The sequence below is a fragment of the Nilaparvata lugens genome, chromosome 5, assembly GCF_014356525.2.
Source record: "Nilaparvata lugens isolate BPH chromosome 5, ASM1435652v1, whole genome shotgun sequence".
NCBI classification, from domain to species: Eukaryota; Metazoa; Arthropoda; class Insecta; order Hemiptera; family Delphacidae; genus Nilaparvata; species Nilaparvata lugens.
In genome coordinates this window covers 3,703,639-3,724,753 of record NC_052508.1, presented here as the reverse complement: position 1 = coordinate 3,724,753, position 21,115 = coordinate 3,703,639, and the positions used below count along the sequence as shown (strand labels likewise).

The window sequence follows — 21,115 nt, the reverse complement described above, 5'->3', positions numbered from 1 at the left end:
CATTCATAAACTTGTCAGTCTATTTCAAGTGGACCTATGCACTTTTTGTGACGTGTTCTTCCATATCAGTACGTGTATATGCATAACGTCGATCTAATTTTGGTCTACCTCAATCAAGCATTACAAAACAAATCTTCTGAAATAGTTGCATCGAGCAGATTTAGAATTAATTTGCGATTACTTATTTTACATAAGTCACAATGATACATTGATGCTAAGATTGGTTTCACATATCAAATCAATTCCTATTCGATAAAAATCAATTATCATATCAAATAAATCAAATTACATGATTCCCAATGCTTTGCAGTCTCAGAGTCTTAACTCCGCCCTTAATAAAGGCGGAGTTAGACGCTCTTGCATTCAATTCAATCCTTCGCTTTCATAACAGAATTAGAAATTTTATGCTTTTCCGATACTCGAAAATCGAATGGTAGCTTGTATTGTAGCCCATTGTGTGTTGCGTTAGGAGAGCTATTTATTGGTTGTTGGTTGAGAGAAGTAAGTGGGTGTCTCAGCTCTCAGGATTCAGGCCGACTATTTGGCAGCTCTACCTCAGACACCAGTCATTGACGCTTACGTTAGCCAACACATTCTACATAGCTATACACTCACCAAACACATCGCTCTTATAGATACAGATCACCCATACATATAGATATACTATTCATTACAGATTAAGCTGTTGGAAGTAGATTATATAGTTATAGAACTGATTTATATAAAGCTGATATAAATCCAAAGTATAGATATAGATAGCACAAGATCAAGATGCGATCGGCAGAAAGCTAACGGTGCTGCGTGGGCCAAACGAACATTGTTGAGCTCTGCTAGTGCTACTGACTGCTATTATATTATTGTCTTGCATTTGTGCATCGTGTAGGTAGGCCGTGAGGACTTGCCAAACTGATCTAGATTGCCCTAGTATCTGGAGATTTATTTCGTGTATGTATTGCTGCTATTATTTCATGTTTATTGTGTGATGTGGTAATCCTGGTTTTTTAATTTGAAGATACAGCGTTAAGTTCTTGTTGATAGTTGATGACTTGAATTTATCGTACCTTCACAAAAAACTGAGGGTTAACGAAAATCTTCATATGCAATGAAAATGACTTGATATTTTAAAAACCACTAATTTATTAAAACAATTTGAGGTACCAGTTTCGGTTGTTACACCGTTATCAATCTCTTGTAAACTGAAAGCTTGAGCAGTAGATTATTTAGTGTGACAGTATAGCTCAACCTTCATTCGTTTACAGCTAATTGGCAATTGTAGGGCTTCATCCACTCTATATAAATTCTGCTGCTCAATGTTCAATCGTTAATTTTTCTAAAGATTGATAATGGAGTAACAGCCTAAAATAGTATATCGTAACCATAATCAGTAAAATACCTCTAAATCATATAAATCCCAGATTGAGTACAAGAACTCCATGAAATGGAAATATTCCATTATTATGGAATTTCAAATCACTAGATAATGCAAAAGTTATAATTAGTAGCCAAAAAATATCAGAAGATCGTCTAAAATTATCACGGGTCAAATGCTCACTCTATTAATAAGAAAGCCGCTGTAAAACCGTTATCAATTTCTCTCAAATCAAAGTTAATTTTTTTCTAAATTTTACAATACAATGTAACGGAATGAATTAATAATCAACATAACTTTTTTATGATTTTTTTACTCGTTTATATTACAAGATACAGTTCATTTAATTTTGAAAATTATGAGTTATTCAGATGCTAAAAAGTTCAGGGTGCCAATGGGGGTTGGATGTTTCCGGGATCTGGGATAATCCCGAATTTTGGGTCTGTTTTCCGATTTGCCACAGATTCATTCGTGACGGTCATTCGTCCCTGATTGGATTAAGATATTCCCAAAAATCAATTCCGCTATGTCCAGAAAAAAATAGGATAATAAAATGACTTGTAAACTCGCTAGAGCTCAAACAAATTTCAGTCCATCTTGCCAGTATACTCTTAAATAAAAGGTAGAATTTCTATATAAAAAAGTAACCAATCTTTTTCTAACAAAGAGCAACTAAGAAAAGTGTCAGTCCGAGAATGACCACTAATTTTATTCATGTGGCATTACGGTTATCTGTTTGAGAAAATATAGTTATCTTTTTCTTGTTGTTTGTTCATCAAGTTGTACGTCATTACGTCGTTTATATTATTCATTATTTCTAGATATTTTTTGATAAATTTGATAAACATTGTGCTGTGTAAATGTAGTAGTCACACAATTCACAAGTAATAAACAATGAATAATAATGATGTTATTATGTACAGTTTATACATTTAGAATAAATAGAGGTGATTCATGAAGATACAACATTGACGAAAGCATCCGATCACAATTAGTTCACATTTGGAAGTAAGACTGGGAGATTAATGTAAAAATGTTTCATATTTGACAAATGATTCAACTCATTACACGAGATAGATAAGATACTGTATTTTCAATTCATCTTTAGCACTATATGACTTCTACAACAAACTATACTCAACTATTAGTATTTCACTCTTGCCTATCATGTTGAAAAATCTATTGAATCATAACTCCTGTCATGAAAATATAATACCATCTTCCAAGATATACAATACCTGAATGATAATATTATGTTATTCTTAACAATTTTACATACAATTTGGAAATGAAAATGGGGTAGATTAATTGGTAATTTGTAATTTGGAATGTGGCCAAATTTATTTTGAAACACTTTTGGTCATTTTTTATTTTGTTCAGTATATTTTACCTGCTTAGCAATGAATTATGTTCTAATCTCCCAACCGCTGTACCTGAAGGAGCTTAATAATTTATCGGTGTGGATAGACATTTCGGTTGAATGTCTTGTAGTTTTGATGTTGGAAACGGTGTCTGTTGGAAAGACGCTTAAAGAAATTGTTTTCGAAAGCAAAAACGATTTTCTTAATAAATAACCGACTGTTCTCTGGCTTGAAGCCAAACGCTACAGATTGTTAGGTGAACAGGGCATTGTTGAAAACCTCGCGTAGTAGACTTATTTTGCAGCCACTTTCTGTATGTAAACTATGAATTCCTAAATGGATTAGAAGCTAGTTTGCGCGACCGTCCAAATAAAACGTGTACACTTTCACCTACTAGCAATTATTGTAAATAGTTTTATCTATCTTCCATGAAAAAGAAAATTCAGAAACGTGCCAAAAACTCGATTGTTTTTGTCACAAGCTGTTGAGTAGTCAGAATAGTCCATTTTGAAATAGGCATCAGCTTTATCAAGAATTTATGTTGTTTGATAGAGAAATACGGTATATAATAAGTATGCTTCAGTATCAATTTTATCAATGCCAACTATGATGTATTCTAGTTAAATATAAGTAACAAGCAAGATAATTTGAATTATAATTATTCAACAATGAGGTGTACTGTGCGATAGAACGTTTTTGTTCCTTGTGAAACAGATTTCAAGCTCCTTGAAATGGTTAGCTTCAATATCTAATATATAAAATTATAATAATAACAATGAGTTATCAGTTGATATAAAACAAATTGCTCAATAAATTTTGAATTATTCAATTTTGAAACATTTCGTTAGGCCTGATAATTATATTTCTATTGAAAATTAACTTTATTGTCTATCAGTTTGAATAGGCCTACTTCAAACTGGAGAATATTTTCGATAGATTTTTCGAATCTATTATATGATTATTTGCTGTCACAGTAGTTAATTCGCAGCTTTTTAGTCCTTATCAATTTTTAAACGAATTTGAAATCCGCATGTAAGCCGTCTATGTAAAGCTTGTTTCTAATTTATTGCAAAGACCTATGTAACCTACATAGGTTCAGTAAATACAAGTCAGCTGAAGCCATGTAAAGTTAATCGTTTCCTGGTACTGTACTTGGACTGAATTGATATTGGGCTTCTGTCACAATTACTTCCCTGGTATCGTCATAGATATAGTTCGTGATAGAAATGTCACTTTGAAGGTTAGTCAAAGCAGAAGCTTGATTTTCTTGGACTTTGATGAATGTTAAATCGCTCTAGAAACTGTGGAATGTATTAACTGAAGACAAGTGTAACAGATTTAGACAGTAAAGCTTATCAGTTCAAATATTTAACTTATCAGTTTGATATTTCAGTTCTATTTAAATTTATTTAACAGAAAATGTCATTATATTAACTTAATGAAATCTCCACTTACATAACCTCTAGATATTAAAATTAATTCTGAAAATTTATTTGAGAAACACAGTATGACATCGTGTTAGCTAAGTATGTTAGCCAAACTTTTCAGATTGTGCACCTGGGATTAGACCAAACTAGCATAAAGATAGAGCACTTAAAACACCTATAAATGAGAAGCATGGTAAATGATGTCTCCAAAAGTGTATGAATTTAATGTTAGTTCTAATGGTTTTAGAGCTTTTAAACTGGTTTTATTCAGATTTTTATTCTTTCTTCAGTAGCCTACAAGCATTCGCTTGTTTGGTCTAACCCCAGCAACCTAAAGGTACGGTAATGAGATTATTATATTCCGATTTCTATTTCTTAGTACTTCAATATAAAGTAGGCCTACCCCTTGATAAGATGATAAGATGTGTCTTTAATATGAATTAAATTTTGGCCACACAATTATCTTCCTGAAGCTTATCCCTTTCCTCATTTGATTATTTTCTCTACATCCACCAATTTTTGTGTAACGAGGAAGTCCAATTACCGCGTCATTATATTAATTATTAATGTCTGATTAAATTCAAGTTTATCAAAGCTACTTACTGTTTTTCGACAATATCATCCTATTGTTTTGGGTAAGTTCAATGAACGAGCTTTCAAGATTGATCACTTTGTCTCCCCTCTTGAATTTCTTGCTGCTTTAATAATGGGATGTCGGGGTTGGTTCGTTGAGAATAAATAATAATTGGAATCCCGTCACGCCTTGCCTCGCTTTATTCTAATTACTCCAACGAAGATTCACTGACCTCAGCATCTTTCATTCGTTGAAATCAAAATGTTTCTTGAAACATTGTTGAGCAAGCAAATAATTTCATAAAGTTGTAGTTGCTAATGAAAATATATCCCCTCTTCCACACACAGGCTTTGCCTTTGTGGAGAGTTTTCATGAAGTTTTTTAAAATGTAATGTTGTATTTTCTGGAGCTACGATATAATAACAACTAGATTTAGTTATAATGATTAATTTTTTAGTTCAACTGTAAGTTTTATTTATGATTGTTTGGTTGCAGAAGATGTAACGTTGTTGTATAATATGAATATTTGTACCCTGAAATCATGATAATAAAAACCAATTTGATTTGATTTATATTCGTTTCCTAGAGAATATATCACATAGGCTACGATCTAAATTTGGCACTTAAAATGCACTTCAATGCAGTAAAACTCCATAGAATCGCTTTGAGTAGAAAATTGACGACATTTCCGTGAGTTGATATGTTCAGAAAGCATTAACACTCTTTTAGCAAAGTTTAATTTTTACAGTAAAGTATTAAATCGGTTATAATTGAAGTAAATAATACTATATCATATTTTTAATGGTGATTTTTTTTCTAAACTCCTCGTTTTTATTTATCAATTTCTATTTTTTGTTTTGTGATAACTCCAATTATCTGAATATTTTATTACTGAATGAGGTCTGGTTCCAATTGATTCGGATAGTTGGTATTACTGTAGTAGCAGAGGCAACTAATATTTACGCTATCTTTTCTCTATGGTAGTAGTAATTGAAATGTCCTCTTGGATTGGGCAGACTCAGATGAAACATTAAAACAGAATATTATTTCTTTGATTGGACATTTTATTAATTTGTTTGTTTTTGGACATTTTATTAATTTAATAATTTTTTATAAGTATTGATCTGCAATTACTCTTTTACCCAGATTTGTTTATTCTTCTTCTTCTTCTTCTTTTTCTTTTCCCCTTCTGCCGCTACAGCGTAGGGGTCCCAGCCTCGGTCCACCTCTTCCACACCTCCCGGTCCTCAGCCATTCTCCTCATTTCCCTCATGGAACTCCCTCTCTCGCGACCCAGACTTTCAATATAACTCTCCCAATTCATTCTCGGTCTACCTTTCCTTCTTTTTCCCTCTCTCTTGGCCTCCACCACTTGCTTTACTCCTCTATATTTCAGATTTGTCTATTATTTCGAATAAAGTTTCATTTGTTTTCCTTGTTTATTCAAGTTATTGAACAGTATAACCAACACTTGAATGTAATGTAAACTTCATGCTTTCTTAATACAGAATGGTACTACATATTTGTGGTTCTATATTGGATTAGAGATTGCATACCAAATTTATGACTCAGGTGAGAAGCTTTGTTTCAGATATACAAGGAAATAGCTTTCTTCTAATAATTAGCTCTAAGAATTCTAGAAATCGTAGAGTTTCGTACTGTAACAATAAATTCTACCAAGTTTCTTAAATCGCGTTTAGCTAAAGCAAACCAGTAAATTGAGTTGTGGTGTTCGCGTTAGCTGACGGTTGTAGACTAATTAACTCAAACTTTGTTGAGAACAAACGTTGGCTTCCACATCATACACTCTGTAACATTTGTTCTGAAGCACGTGGTTTTGCTTGCTGTTTAGATTGTATATTGCTGCTAATTATTCAGCTACAGTAATCATTTCACTACAAAGTAATTTGGTTTCAAAGTAAAGCTAAAGGGTTTTGATGCATGATCTCTGAACAATCTGATTTGAACATTTTATTTTGTCAGCCTAATTTCTACCAGTTATTACTGACTTCAAAATTGCTGATAGCTATTAAATTGTCTGTTTGCTTTTAAACATTTCTTAACTGATTTGTTTTATGTAGCCTAATTATCCTTTTGGTGTTTCATCATACTATTGGGTGGAACAAACTTCTGTTTTGGGAACTCTCTTGTATATGTTATCATTGTTGAAAATGTCGTCAACGATTAGAGCTCAGTAAAGTAGCAAATTTTTGGTCAAGTTCCAATTCGGTATCAACATCAGGTTTGATTATTGTTTTGAATCTTTGGATTTTTCTGAATGGTGTCAAGAATAATTATTATTGTAGTCTGATGTTCCAGTCTTCTATTAATTGTTCTTTACATTAGTAAAGGTTGTCAATTTTTCTTCTGTCTTCCTAGTGAAACAGCAACTCCGAACACCCCCCCCCCTCCCTTAAACCGATACCATTTTATCTTTGTCAATTGATATTATATTCGTCTTGCCTTGATAAGTTATTAATTTTAAATTGTTTTCAAAACTTATCCGACTTTATTTCTTGAATCTTGTGTTTTCTTATCATTATCTATGTTCTTTATCCCTAGTCTCTCTTCATTAATCATCAGAATATGAAAACTAATCGAACAACTTAAAAATTAAATAATTCCAGGTATGGATGAACAGTTTGATAAAGGGGAATTCAATGAAAAAAAATCTAGAAATCTTCCATTTAAATGAACAGAAATAACATTTCTGTAGCGATTGTCAAGTTGCTCTTGAATTTTTAATGGCGGAAGGCTAACAATGTTTTTCGTAGGAGGCGATTAAAAAGAACGATCTAGTGTAGACCAACTCGTGTGATGTTGGTTGGGTTGGGTTGGGGTTGAAAGACTCAAGTCAAAGCAAAGTTCCGAACAAGATTTGCGCAGTTCTAGTCTAGACCGAGATGAAGTCGAATGTATGTCGCACACTACTCTTGTCGGTTTTGACTAGGCTAACTTGATTAACTGCCACCTACTGTTTTCGCTTTTGTTAAGAGTGCCTAAAATAAAACAACAGTAAAAACTGGCCAGATCACATGAGAAGAGATTGGGCGCCTTCAGAGTATTTCGAGTTAACTAGTGACGAATTGTCAGAATTTAGCGTGTTTATTGCCGAACTATTGGCATTTGATGCATAGTCTGTTAAATAGAGGTCAATTTATGAGGTAATGTCAATTTGATAAAATAGTAATATTATATCAAAATAAAATAGGTATGAAAAGGAAGAAAATCCTGATGAAAAAATACAACCAGGCCATGAAGGAGCATGAAAAAAGAGTGTATATAAAAAAAAATTACGAACAACACGAAAATTACAAGAAGCCATGTTTAAATGAACAAGACAGAATGGAGGAGAATAAGGGATCGAAGAAAAAAAAACTATTGTAATTTACGTATGTGCAGTTGGATAAAGGAAAATTCAATTGAAAAATGTTGGAAACCTAGGCTGCTATTAATCGTTGAGACAAATTAGAAGAGAGAATGAAAATTAATGGAAGAAACAGAGGAGGGCAGATAACATTATAACTGAAGGATAGCGAGGTAAAGTTGAAAAATATAAATGGAGACAATAAAAAGAAAAAGTGTACAACGATGGACAACAGAAGATAAGTGAAGATTTTATTAAATTTAGGTTTCATGTATCTTGAGTTCTTATTATTCTTGCCATAACTCCATAAACATGGGGAAAACATGATATATAAATTGGAGTTGCAACATTGAAGTTTGATTGAGAAATTCAAGACTGTTACAGAGAAAATATAAGATCCAGAAGAGGAGGATAGAAGAGAAGAAGATGGGAATCACTTCATAATGGATATTTTCCCAAAATGGGAAAACCAATTGTAAAATGAGAAGATAGTGAAGTAACCGAAGGAGAAAGATGAAAATGTGTGTGTGTGTAATGAAAACTAGAATAAGAAATAATAGAATAAGAAAATAGTAAGTACCTGAACGATGAAAATGTATGTAAAGCAAACTAGAAGACTGCGAGAATGATGATGACAGACATCTGGCAATCGATCAATGCAAGTGGTCCATCTCAAGGATCATTACTATTTTATACGAGGCATGTCGATTGAGTGCATCACAAATCACAATAGTCTCTCGCAGGGTTTCATTCTCTTTTTTCTCCACCCCATGATACAGTTCCACTTGAAATACAAATACATTCAGGTTTTATAGTCTATCCATCGCCTAATCACGTGCTTTCGACGTAGCTGATCACCTTTTTATTATACTTTCTTATGTTATTATTCATGTTTCCTGTACTGAATCAATTTGACTAAATTGGATTTATTTACTTTTATTATTTTCTAAATACTGCTTCCAAAATAAACTCTTACTACTCAACCGTCTAAGGCAACCGTCATTGGCCAATTCTTTATATTTTTATAGCTTCCATAAATGCTGATTTTGAACTCTAAATGAGTGAGATCAAAGAACAATATTTTTCTAGTTTCATCTTCAAAAATAAAAATTCAAGAAGTTGACAACTATAAAGAAACAAAAGTTCCCCCTTTTATGAAGCAAATGATTTCAGAAATCGTCTCTCTCTCTCTCTCTCATGGATTAATTTGTTGAAGGTCGATTCTTATATTTTTGTAAATACTGTATTTGTTTTCGGGCCAGTGATTAATATAAATATTTTATAATGAAGCTCAGCTCTATTTTTCGTATTTTTCTTTGACAATAATTATTCTTAATCATTTGTAATATGGCCATGCGAGTCATTTGTGGCTTTATTGATTTGGCTTAACTTGATAAGGAAGATAATGAACTATTGTACACTTCTTCAAAACAAATCCAAGTTGTATAATCACAAAATAGAATCACGTTTACAAATCAAGTTGGAATAAAAAATTGGCGTCGACGGTGTATTTAATAATATCATTTTTATTATTATTTGTAGCAATTGCACGCGCTAGTTGAATGGCCAGTTTTTTGTAAGACGCCTTGTTCTACTTATAGGTGTACTCTAAATTTATTAATAGAGTCCTTTGCACACTTTCGGACTTGTCTGATTTAAATAGGCCATCTTTTTCAAGAGCAGAATAGAGCGATCTTGTTAATTTGCTTTGGGCACTGCAATTGCAAGCCTCAATTATGAGTCACATCCACTTGATGTTCAATATTTCAATAATATTTTTAGTAAACTTTCCAACTTTTAAATTCCTCATCACTTGTTCATGAAAAACATAAATATCTCTGAATTAACATTTATGAGCATTCTTGATAGAAATTCAATAAATGATTCTCTTGTAAACTACACATTACAGTATTGGAATGGTAAGAGAATAGACAGATTCTCATTTACGTTTCTAATTATATTTGATCTCTGATAAGATGATGGTTCAGCAGGGGGAATGATTTGGCGCATATTTGGGGGAATTCCAAATAGATTTCAGAGGTGTTTAACATGACATTTCCACCTTTATTGGCTGGAAATGGATACTGGCGACCCTTCTTTACTAGTCTGGTGCTGGATTTGGGGGTGCGTTATTGAGCTCGGTGAGGGATGAAATGTTGAATTTTGCCTTCAAGAAATTGGAGTTATCACAAATTCTTCTCCCGACTTCATTCTTTCTTGTTGACATCCAGATTCAAAAGCAATTCAATGTGTTATGTGTATTTGGAATATTCCAAACTTGTCTGTTTGGTGCTTGGATCCATTTATTATTTGAATTATTAACCTTTAAAAATGATATTGTTCTATCTGCTATCATTCTTATTGAATGTTTTCAGCAAACGAGAATGCATGATTGTATTTCAAATATCCATTTAAACTTCATCCTCTTGCCATTCAAATTGATGGCTTTAGAAACAGGAGTATTCTATATCATTTGTGCTCGCCTGCTCATGACTGCACACCATTGTGTATCTGATACAGTGGCGCAGAATTGTTCCAATTGCATTGTCTCCAATTTCAATACATCAGCACAACCACAACTTGCTAACAAAAGCTTTCACCCACTAATATTTCATTCATGTTGAAACGTCTTTATCATTCTCTACTGTTCTAGAAAAAATTGGAGTGACAGACTGAAAACTATATAAAATTGTATAATAGTGTTACGTTGTTTAGTGCAGTAAATGTAGTTTCAGTCGTATCATCGTGTGACTTGAGGTTATGAAAAGAGGTTACAATAGACTCAAAGATACTATGTAGTATGTTTTATCTGTGTAGTACGTTTTTCACTGATATTTCCTTGGTATGGATGAGGTGTGGTGTAGTGAGATTGTAGAAACTGGTGATTTTTTGAGGCTATTGCCAATCCAGTATGATGTATGAGCTAGTGGAAGAGGCAAGAATCGAATATAAATGAGAATACCTTTGCGCCGTTTATCGTCCAAAGGCACGCGAAAATGCTCCACCTAAACCCAATACACCTTCCTCTTCGTCCTACTTATCAGATTCCTCCTTCTTCTCCAAATCCTTGTTCTTTTTGTACTCTCTCTTCCCCTATTCTTCTCACCCCATCTCACGTCCGTATCTTCTTCCTCCTTTCCTCATATTTCTCCTATGTGGTTACTATTTGGCATTGTTCTCTCCTCCTTCTGCCCTTTTTCAATTTGTCTCCTCTTCCCCTTATTCTCCTCATTATTTAATTTTCTATTCGTTTTCCTCATTTCTTCGAAAACTTCTTTAGTTTCCCGCATCTCTTTTTCTTTTTCCTCTACTTCGTCACCTTTTTCAGGCGCCATTTTTTCGCCACTTACGTTCAAGTCGTCTCCTCCATTTACTTCGACTTCTTATTTCCTTCTTCGCCTCCTCTTCTCTCTTCTCATTATTATTTTTAGCGTACACCTTTTTCTGTTTCTATTTTTCCTCAACCACATCCCTCTTCAATTCTCGTTTTTCTTATTTGTGTTGTTTTTCCTGCTGTACGGAAATTTTCTTAAACTTATAATTTGTTTCCTCCTTCCTCTCTTCTTCCACTGACTTTCTTTTTGTGCTCTTTTTCTGTCCCATTCCCATATCATCATCCTCCTCCTCCGCTTTCTGTTTCTTTGTATTTTTATTCTTGCCCTTCTTCTCCTTCTCCTCCTCCACCACCACCACCACCTGTCCCTCGTCCTTCTACTCCTCATTATCTACCTCTTTCTTCAAACTCCTCTTTATTTCACCGTTTTCCTCCCACACTCTTTTACACTTTTCTTTTTTGTGGTGTTTCTCCTGCTTGAATGCTCTCCCCAAACATACGACAACTTTTCTTCTTCCTCCTCTCCTCATTTTCTTTGTGCTCTTTTTCTGTCCTCTCCCATCCTTCTCTCCCGCTTTCTCCTTCTCTGCTTCCTGCCTGGTGCTTTTTGCATTATTAATCTTGTCCTTTTACTTCTTCCTCTCCTGCACTTCTTCCTCCTCCGCCTTCTCCACCACCTCCTCTTCCATACCCTCCTTCTCCTCCACCTCCCACTCTTCTTTTACCACCTCTTCCTCCTACTCTTCTTTGTCTCATGTTCCCTATTTCCTGCCCTCCACACCCCACTGCCCTGCACCCCGCCTTGCCAGACGAACGAAAATCTCTAATCTGCATAACCACACTTGCAGCTTGTCATTAGAATCGCTGGCGTCCCAGTTTATAATGCAGCCCGGCCACTCCAACACCAACCAAACCCGTATCGGATCGAGAATGGCGCCCAAGCCGGAAAACAGTATTTCTAAGGTCCAATTACCTGGCATTCTATTCGTCCTCGGCCACTATCAAGGCCACAAAACTTTTTCTCTCCATCTGGTCACGAAACCCTTCTCAATCAAACATGTCATATTGTAAATAACTCGAATGATATTCTCGTACGTTTTGTTTTGTGTGTGTAAATATGTCTCTGCCTTTCTATTGCCCATTTTTTCGTAGGTTCCTATCGTACCCCTACACTTTCATGACCAGTCAAGGCTTTATCTGATTTTTCGTGGGAGTCATCGCATAAACTTTCCCTGAATTTGTAAATCGAATTTCCAGTCTATCCATGATACAGGCAAATACATTGAAGCATCACGGTTTACTTGATCAAGGTCGGTTGCTAGAGTTATTTTCAAGGGGTGGGTGGTTTTTCTAATCTACTGAAAATCTTCAATTTGTCTGTGATATTTTCATTAAACGTGTGAATTCGTTGAATTAACTTATTCATTTACATAATTTGAGAGCTGACTACGATAGAGGTCAAATCTATGAGTCTCATAAAAATAACTGCATTTTGTATAATCTGTCTTTTTTCAATGTGTGACCTAGATTCATGAGCAGAATATTTTTTGGGAAAAGAAGTTGGGTAAATCAATTTTATAGAGCTTTTTTATTTTCAAAAATGTACCTAGCTAATTAGATAGGATGATAGGACGGAGACAGAGAATCGAATTCCACTAATGCAGAAATGAACTCAGCTTATCAGTGGTTTATAAGTTGGGTGATAGTATTAATAGGACTAGAGAAATATTCTCATTTAGATAAATTGTTGAAGTATTCAAAATAATTAGTCTAGACCTTTCGACTGAAAATATGCAGTATGTTTTTCAATTTGAAATTTCTGAAAATGTGAAAGTACCTTAGTCTAATTTTATCAAAATTCATTTTTAGCTTTCATAATTTTTGTGAAAGTAGTAATTATAGAACTACTTCTGTATTATTCAAACTTGAAGGCCAATTGCGATGCTTGAGATAACTTCATTTTGTTTTGAATTGACTTATTTGTCTTGCTTATATTTTGCAAAGTATTTATGCTGTTTCATGACATGACTATTATGTGTTAAATTTATGAATAAAATATTTAATACTGTGTCTACAGGACTTTATGAAAGCAACAGGAACTTGAATAACTGAAAACCCTTTATAAAGTTTTCAGTTTGAAGGTGCCTACCCGGGATGATACAATTGAGATCTTGTAGAAGTGTATGTCACCCAATTGTTCTATGGTCAGCGATCATATTCTAGGTTTATGTTGTTGACAACATCAATAAAGTTCGGATATTGTCATTGTCATATTATCATTAATTATTCTATTCTTGTGGTCAACAACAAAACTAACGTTAGGTTATTGTACATGATGTACTGAATGTCAATCAATTATCCAATTCTTGTTTTGGTTAACGTCAACACTAACGTTTGGCTGTTGTTTGGTTTTTAGGTGCTTCTGGTGACGTCATCACGCCGGCCGGATCACTGGATCGTGCCAGGTGGCGGCGTGGAGCCCGAGGAAGAGCCCAGTGTGACGGCGATGCGCGAGGTGATCGAGGAGGCGGGTGTCGTCGGCACACTCGGACGCTGTCTCGGCGTCTTCGAGGTACGAGTACGTATTCACCCCCTCCCCCCCACTACTCTTTCATGCAATGCATTCAGTTCAGTGTATGGGTGGTGAATCGCGATACAGTCTGCTTGCTTCATTATCACGATGTTGTGGTTTGAATGGTAAACGTAATTATCATGGTCTTGCATTGTAACCGATTTGAAATGATAATCTTAAACTGTGTGAACTAAGCACGAACTAGATACTAGACGCTCAATATTATTGTAGGAAATATAGCATAAGAAGATATCCCACACTATTAGGTCGTTTATGTTCCAAATTTCAAGTTGATTTTTATGTTATACTCTGTCCAAATTGGCATGAGCTCTGAAATATTAGCCCGGCCCTCCTACTACTCACACACAACCGCAGTCTCCTTTTGTGTGTGTGAGTAAAGGGACGGTCTGTCTACCTGTATACTACGTAGTATACATAGTATATCAATGGCGCAGGTAGGCCGGGCATGTGTGCCTGCGCGTGGGGGAGCGAGGGTCGGCTTAATCTTTCAGCGCTCATGTCAGTCTGGACAGAGTATAACTCAAGCCGATTACTGTTGACTACTGTCTATTATCACTGTTTTGATCGGCTGAGAGTGTATAAACGGCACAGTATCAGATTAGTTTAGTTGAGTTCTTTATGTTATGTTTTTACAATAAATAAATATGAGACTAGCAGGTAACCCGTTCTCCGCAAAGATCTTATCAGAAACTTGACTTACTGAAATCTTGAAGAATTTGAAATAGTCCTATAACTCGCCCTTAAAATAGCCCTATACGGTAACCATCCTCAGTAAATTAAGAATCTATATGCAAAATTTCAAGTTATTCAGTCCAGTAATTCAAACGTGATAATGCGTCATTCGTGAATTTCCTATCCTGTTCGTGTATAAGGGAACTGGAAAGCCAGTTCTTTCCTTTATTATATTGTCATTGACTATGTGTCATATAGCTTCACAAAAAATAACCCACCAGGACTACCGGATTTACTTAAGGGCAGCAGACCAAAAAAATTGAATTTTTTTCAATACCTCGATTTTGTCTTGTATAGCTTAATTCTTCTGCTTTAAATTGATGTATCATATGATAGGATCCGATCATCGACTGATGTGAAATAGTTATTTGTGCATCTAGGGACTAAAGTGCAACTTTTTCTCCCTGAGGGAAACTGTTGTCGCCCGATGGCGTAGCCGAGGGCGACAATTTCCCTGAGGGAGAATAAGTACTTTAGTCCCGTGATGCACACAACATTTTTCCTCCACCTACACCAATACCTATAAAAATGAATAATTTGTATATTGAATAATTAAATAAAAGTTCGCATAAACGAAAACGTACCTTTAGATGAACGCTCTCGTAGAGATGCCGATGACGTTAGAGGTGTGTACTTTTTCATATCCACGTTAGAGGTGTGTACTTTTTCATATCCACCAACGGTTGAACATAACCTAACAATCGAAATAGAGCTACTTATTTCCTAGAGCTAAAATATTCCAAAGATCGAAATAGAGCTCTTTTAGCACACTTGAAATTTGGACAATATGAATGTCAACAATGCTTGCCGTCGTCGACTGCGGAAAAGTTCGCATAAACGAAAACGTACCTTTAGATGAACGCTCTCGTAGAGATGCCGATGACGTTAGAGGTGTGTACTTTTTCATATCCACCAACGGTTGAACATAACCTAACAATCGAAATAGAGCTACTTATTTCCTAGAGCTAAAATATTCCAAAGATCGAAATAGAGCTCTTTTACTTTTCCTCTACCGACCACGACAGTGTTGCCACATTCCTCATTCTTCAATCGCGGCGTTGTCGGACTTCTTCCCATGTTAATCTTATGGGTTTATTTTTACTCCCTTCGGAGTAAAAGTGATCACTTTTCCCGCTGGGAATTATTTTTAGTCCCATGGGAGGAAAAGTAGTACTTTAGTATTCGATTCCAGGGTGTAAAATGAGACTTTTGATAGTAGGTGGAGGAAAAAAATTATTTACTATCATGCTGCAACAGATTTTACAGTTCCATTTGCACATTCAAGTGCATTCATGGATGTACCCAAAACTTGAGCGAGTCGCTGAACAATTTTATTTGGTTTAGAAATCCAAAAAAAGTATTTGTGAGACGGGACACATCCAAACTAAGCGTCTATGTTGCTATTGTACAATATAATAAGGATAACATCACATAGTGTCTTGTGCTTCTAACTCTTGGACTAGACTCAGGGAGTTATTTTGTGCATTCAATGAAATACATTGACAACTGGAGGATACTTCGAACAGAAAAATCAATTTAAATAGTTGAAAGAAAATACAGACAACTGAAGAGTTCACAAAGAATTAGATTGGAGGAGATTTTCGAGGAAAAGGCCTTTTCCTGATAACCCTTCTTATAGCCTACTCCAGGGAACTTTTGAATATGAGAAATGCTTTCAATTTTTCTAAGTCCATTTCCTAAAAATATCATTTTCCTCCACCTACTGTCTAAAGTACTCATTTTACACCCTGGAATCTAATACTAAAGTACTACTTTTCCTCCCATGGGACTAAAAATAATTCCCAGCGGGAAAAGTGATCACTTTTACTCCCAAGGGAGTAAAAATAAACCCATAAGATTAACATGGGAAGAAGTCCGACAACGCCGCGATTGAAGAATGAGGAATGTGGCAACACTGTCGTGGTCGGTAGAGGAAAAGTAAAAGAGCTCTATTTCGATCTTTGGAATATTTTAGCTCTAGGAAATAAGTAGCTATATTTCGATTGTTAGGTTATGTTCAACCGTTGGTGGATATGAAAAAGTACACACCTCTAATGACGTTAGAGGTGTGTACTTTTTCATATCCACCAACGGTTGAACATAACCTAACAATCGAAATAGAGCTGAAATAGTGTGAAAGCGTGAAGATGTAGTAAAATTATTCATTGTTATAGGTATTGGTGTAGGTGGAGGAAAAATGTTGTGTGCATCACGGGACTAAAGTACTTATTCTCCCTCAGGGAAATTGTCGCCCTCGGCTACGCCATCGGGCGACAACAGTTTCCCTCAGGGAGAAAAAGTTGCACTTTAGTCCCTAGATGCACAAATAACTATTTCTCCCTCAGGAAAATTGCTGCCCTCGGCTTCGCCTCGGGCTTCAAACTTTTCCCACAGGGAGAAAAAGTCGTACTTTTCACTCTAGATATACAAATAACTATTTTTTCACTTTATGTACCTTTTTCTAAGGGACCTTTAAGGTAGACATCTGAAATTTTGTACAGTACTCTTTAGCACTATTATGAACACTTTAGCGAGAGGTAATATAGAAATGATTAAAAAAAAATTCCTTTTTATGTGCCTTTTTGTAATTCAATACTGTGTTTTCGAGCAGTCATTCAGAAAAAATCATATTTGGTAAAAAAATGGTTGAAAACTAAAAAGCTTGTGCTAAAGTATGTAAAAAGATAATGTTATTCAGTGTTCAAAATCTCAGGTTGATTGGTTGGATAGATCTCTAGAAAAAGGTACATATGTTAACATTACGGCTTATGGAGTTACTTTTTGGTCTGCTCCCCTTAACAGTGAAATTTGGAACATAAACTAGCTATACCATGGGATATCTTCTTATGCTATCTTCCCTCTATGATATTACATACTTATAACATCAGATCGCAGTGTCCATGACCTGTTTATTTCGTGTTACACCTGAAAAAGTGTAGGAACCTTATTTTTTACACAACCCTCGTACAATAATATTGGGCGTTTAGTTCGTATTTTACGCTTGTGTGGTCTTGAATCGCAACTACTTGATGCATTCCAAATTGTCCATCAAATTGTGCACGATGGTGTAGTATAAGTTGAATTCCCATATATGAGTATCAGAGTACGTGTTTGTTACAGTGAAGATACAGGGTGGGGCAGAGCCGATTCACGATTTTGTAAGGGTTATAAGTAATGAACCGTTCAACTTGGATAAAAATTCTTTAATGGGTTCAATTCAGTTTGAAATATAGCTTTTATTGTTATTTTTTTTGGAAATTATATCAGTTAAATGGCGGCCATAAGCAGCAACACACTGATGTAGCGTATTTTTACTTTCCTTGCCCTATTACCATAGGTAAGGAAAGTATTGCTTTCCGAAAAAAATTAAGGTGCCCCAATTTCTAAATTTCTATACGTTTCAAGGTCCCCTGAGTCCAAAAAAATTGGGTTTTTGGGTATTGGTCTGTATGTGTGTGTGTGTGTGTGTAAGTGTATGTGCGTCTGTATACACGATAAAATCTCATCTCCCAATCAACGGAATGACTTGAATTTGGAACTTGAGGTCCTTACAATATGAGGATCCGACACGAACAATTTCGATCAAATGCAATTCAAGATGGCGGCTAAAATGGAGAAAATGTTGTCAAAAACAGGGTTTTTCGCGATTTTCTCAAAAACGGCTCCAACGATTTTGATCAAATTCATATCTAAAATAGTCATTGATAAGCTCCATCAACTGCCACAAGTCCCATATCTGTAAAAATTCCAGGAGCTCTGCCTCATCTATTCAAAGTTTGATTTTAGATTCCCAATTATCAGGCTTCAGATACAATTTAAACAAAAAATTTCAAGTAGAAAAGATTGAGCATGAAAATCTCTACAATTAATGTTCAGTAACATTTTCACCTAAAATTGAAAATAAACTCGAAATTCGAGAAAATGTGATTATCAAATTGAAAACTGTTGGCAACTGTTGATTCTATTTAATGATTCACTATGAAGAGATGGCAGACACTAGCGTCAGGTGATCAATTTTCATAACGGCAAGGAAAGTTGTGTGAGTGCGCCACATCAGATTTTTCAAGTTTCAGAACGCATTTTGGCACATTGTTATTGGTAAGGCTCTTCTCTGATTCGCTCCTTTAGCTCTTCCAAGGTGTGTGGGCGATCTTTGGTGTGTGGGCGATCTTTGGAAACTTTGTTTTCTAGTTAATCTCATAGAAAAAAATCGCACATGCTTAAATCGGGTGAGCGTGCTGCCCATAATTCTTTGAGAATGGCAACATCACCGGCAATGTCACCTCCCAGCGTTATGTGACAATGCTACAAACGTTTCTGCGCCCCAAATTGGAAGAACTTGCTGAGGAACATGACTTGAGAGAAATATGGTTTAACAGGATGAAGCTACAGCCCACACAGGGCGCATTTCAATGAATGTGTTGAGACAAATGTTTCCAGGGCGGCTTATCTCACTAAGGGTGGACTTGAGGTGGGCGGCACGCTAACCCGATTCAAGCATATGAGATTTTTTTCTATGGGGTTACCTCAAAAATAAAGTTTTCAAAGAGGGCCACACACCTTGGAAGAACTAAAGGAGCGAATCAGAGAAGAGATCCAGGCCTTACCAATCGCAGTGTGCCAAAATGCGTTTAAAAACTTGAAAAATACGCTACTTTAGTATATTGCTGCTTATGGCCGCCATTTAACTGATATAATTTCTAAAAAAATGACAATAAAAACTTTATTTCAAACTGAATTGAACCCATTAAAGATTTTTTTTTCCAAATTGAACTGTTCATTACTTAACAACCCTTCCAAATTCGTCAATCGGCTCTGCTCCACCCTGTATTATTCTCATGAGTTATAATGGGACTATTGCCACTCAGTCATTATGAATAAATAGTCCCATTAATATTCGTTGTATTTTATTGGTGGAGAGTCCGTGAAGAAAGTTTCACCTCACTTGAGCTCCTATATCATTTTAACCGTCAATGGGCCTCAACGACTTGTATATATATATCAGCCTGGACTGACAGTTTAGCGTGCCCATCCGATAACACTGAATTGACGGGGCTAAAAAACTTTGATCACGTCGGGGTTTGAACCCAGGATCTCTAGGCTGCTAAGCAAGCACTATATCCACTAGACCACGGATTCCCAATAGAATTTATGGCAATAATATTCTCACTGTACCGAAAACAAACACTCACACTGATATTATGTATAAATCCGATATTATGTGTATTTTTTCTGTATTACTTTTAACTGTAGTAAGTTGCATCTGCTGGTGTGGAACTTTTTAACCCCGTATTTTGATGCATGCTTATTCGAATTAATACTATATTATTATTATTTATTACTCATTCCTTTATTTCATATCATTCTTTCCCATCTACCAACTTACCAACTCATATTCGATAGAAGCTTTAGTCAATTTGCTAGTTAGCAAAAGTTTAAGTAGGACCGACCATATCCGTAAAATTATGTGCATTTATTTATTTAGCGTATGGCAGATACACAACACATATAAAGCTCATGAGTCTCAAATGTCAACATATACACTATATTTTTTCAATTTCAAGATGTTGTGTAGTTTTTGGTTAGGAGAACATAAGTTAGTCTGACCGCCATCATTTGCTATTCCATTTAGCGTTACCCAATGTGCACCATGGAGGCGAACTAGTGTTACACATATTTAAGTAAAAAACTGATTTCTGTGCATTTATTAATCTTGATGAATCAAAACATAACACGTTTCGGTTTGTGCCGTATTATTGGTTTGCAGATTATCAGCCAGTTATGAATTTACTATATTTTTTGTATAAGATTCTATTAATTAACTTCATTATAATGTTGTCGTATATCATGGCGCACATTTTACCAATCTAATATTTTTATTTAATGAGAGGAATTAGAATAGAATTCCAACATCAAATGCTATTTGAATGAGAAAAATATTTGTATCCATGTCTGTATGGGTAAATGAGATGTATCTATGTGAGTAAATGGGATTTTGTATGCATGACTTATCAATGTTATTTGGTGCATATTTGAAATATATAGCCAATTTCGTGCATACTCAGCGTGAATATTTATTGTTATGCAGCATGCTTATTATACTTGAACAAATATTGAAAAATAATCGAACCTTTGATGAAGCTCCTCAACCCAAGAATAGTGTACTTGCCTGAGCTTACTTTGTTGAAATAGCATTGCAACTGTTATCTCCCTGTTTCAGCATAATAAACTTGCTCAATTATTAAATTTCAAGAGTCCAAATAAGAAGTTGGAATAATATTCAAATAATTAATCCAAAATGTTCAGCATTTTTGCGTTGATGAATTCTTTATTTCTTGTTTAGAGGTTTTTATAACAT

The 21,115-nt window shown here is 35.1% G+C and overlaps 1 protein-coding gene across 4 annotated transcripts in view; it reads left to right on the top strand.

Moving 5' to 3' along the window:
- The window catches only part of LOC111043461 (diphosphoinositol polyphosphate phosphohydrolase 1), a 34,538-nt gene that overhangs the window by 8,794 nt on the left and 4,629 nt on the right, over positions 1-21,115 (top strand). For 2 of the 4 annotated variants that reach the window (XM_022328420.2, XM_022328422.2), the window contains exon 2: positions 13,849-14,010. In XM_022328420.2, the coding sequence (XP_022184112.1) occupies positions 13,849-14,010 (162 nt within the window). The remainder of the gene's footprint in view (positions 1-13,848; positions 14,011-21,115) is intronic. The other 2 variants (XM_022328421.2, XM_022328423.2) reach the window with 1 other exon arrangement.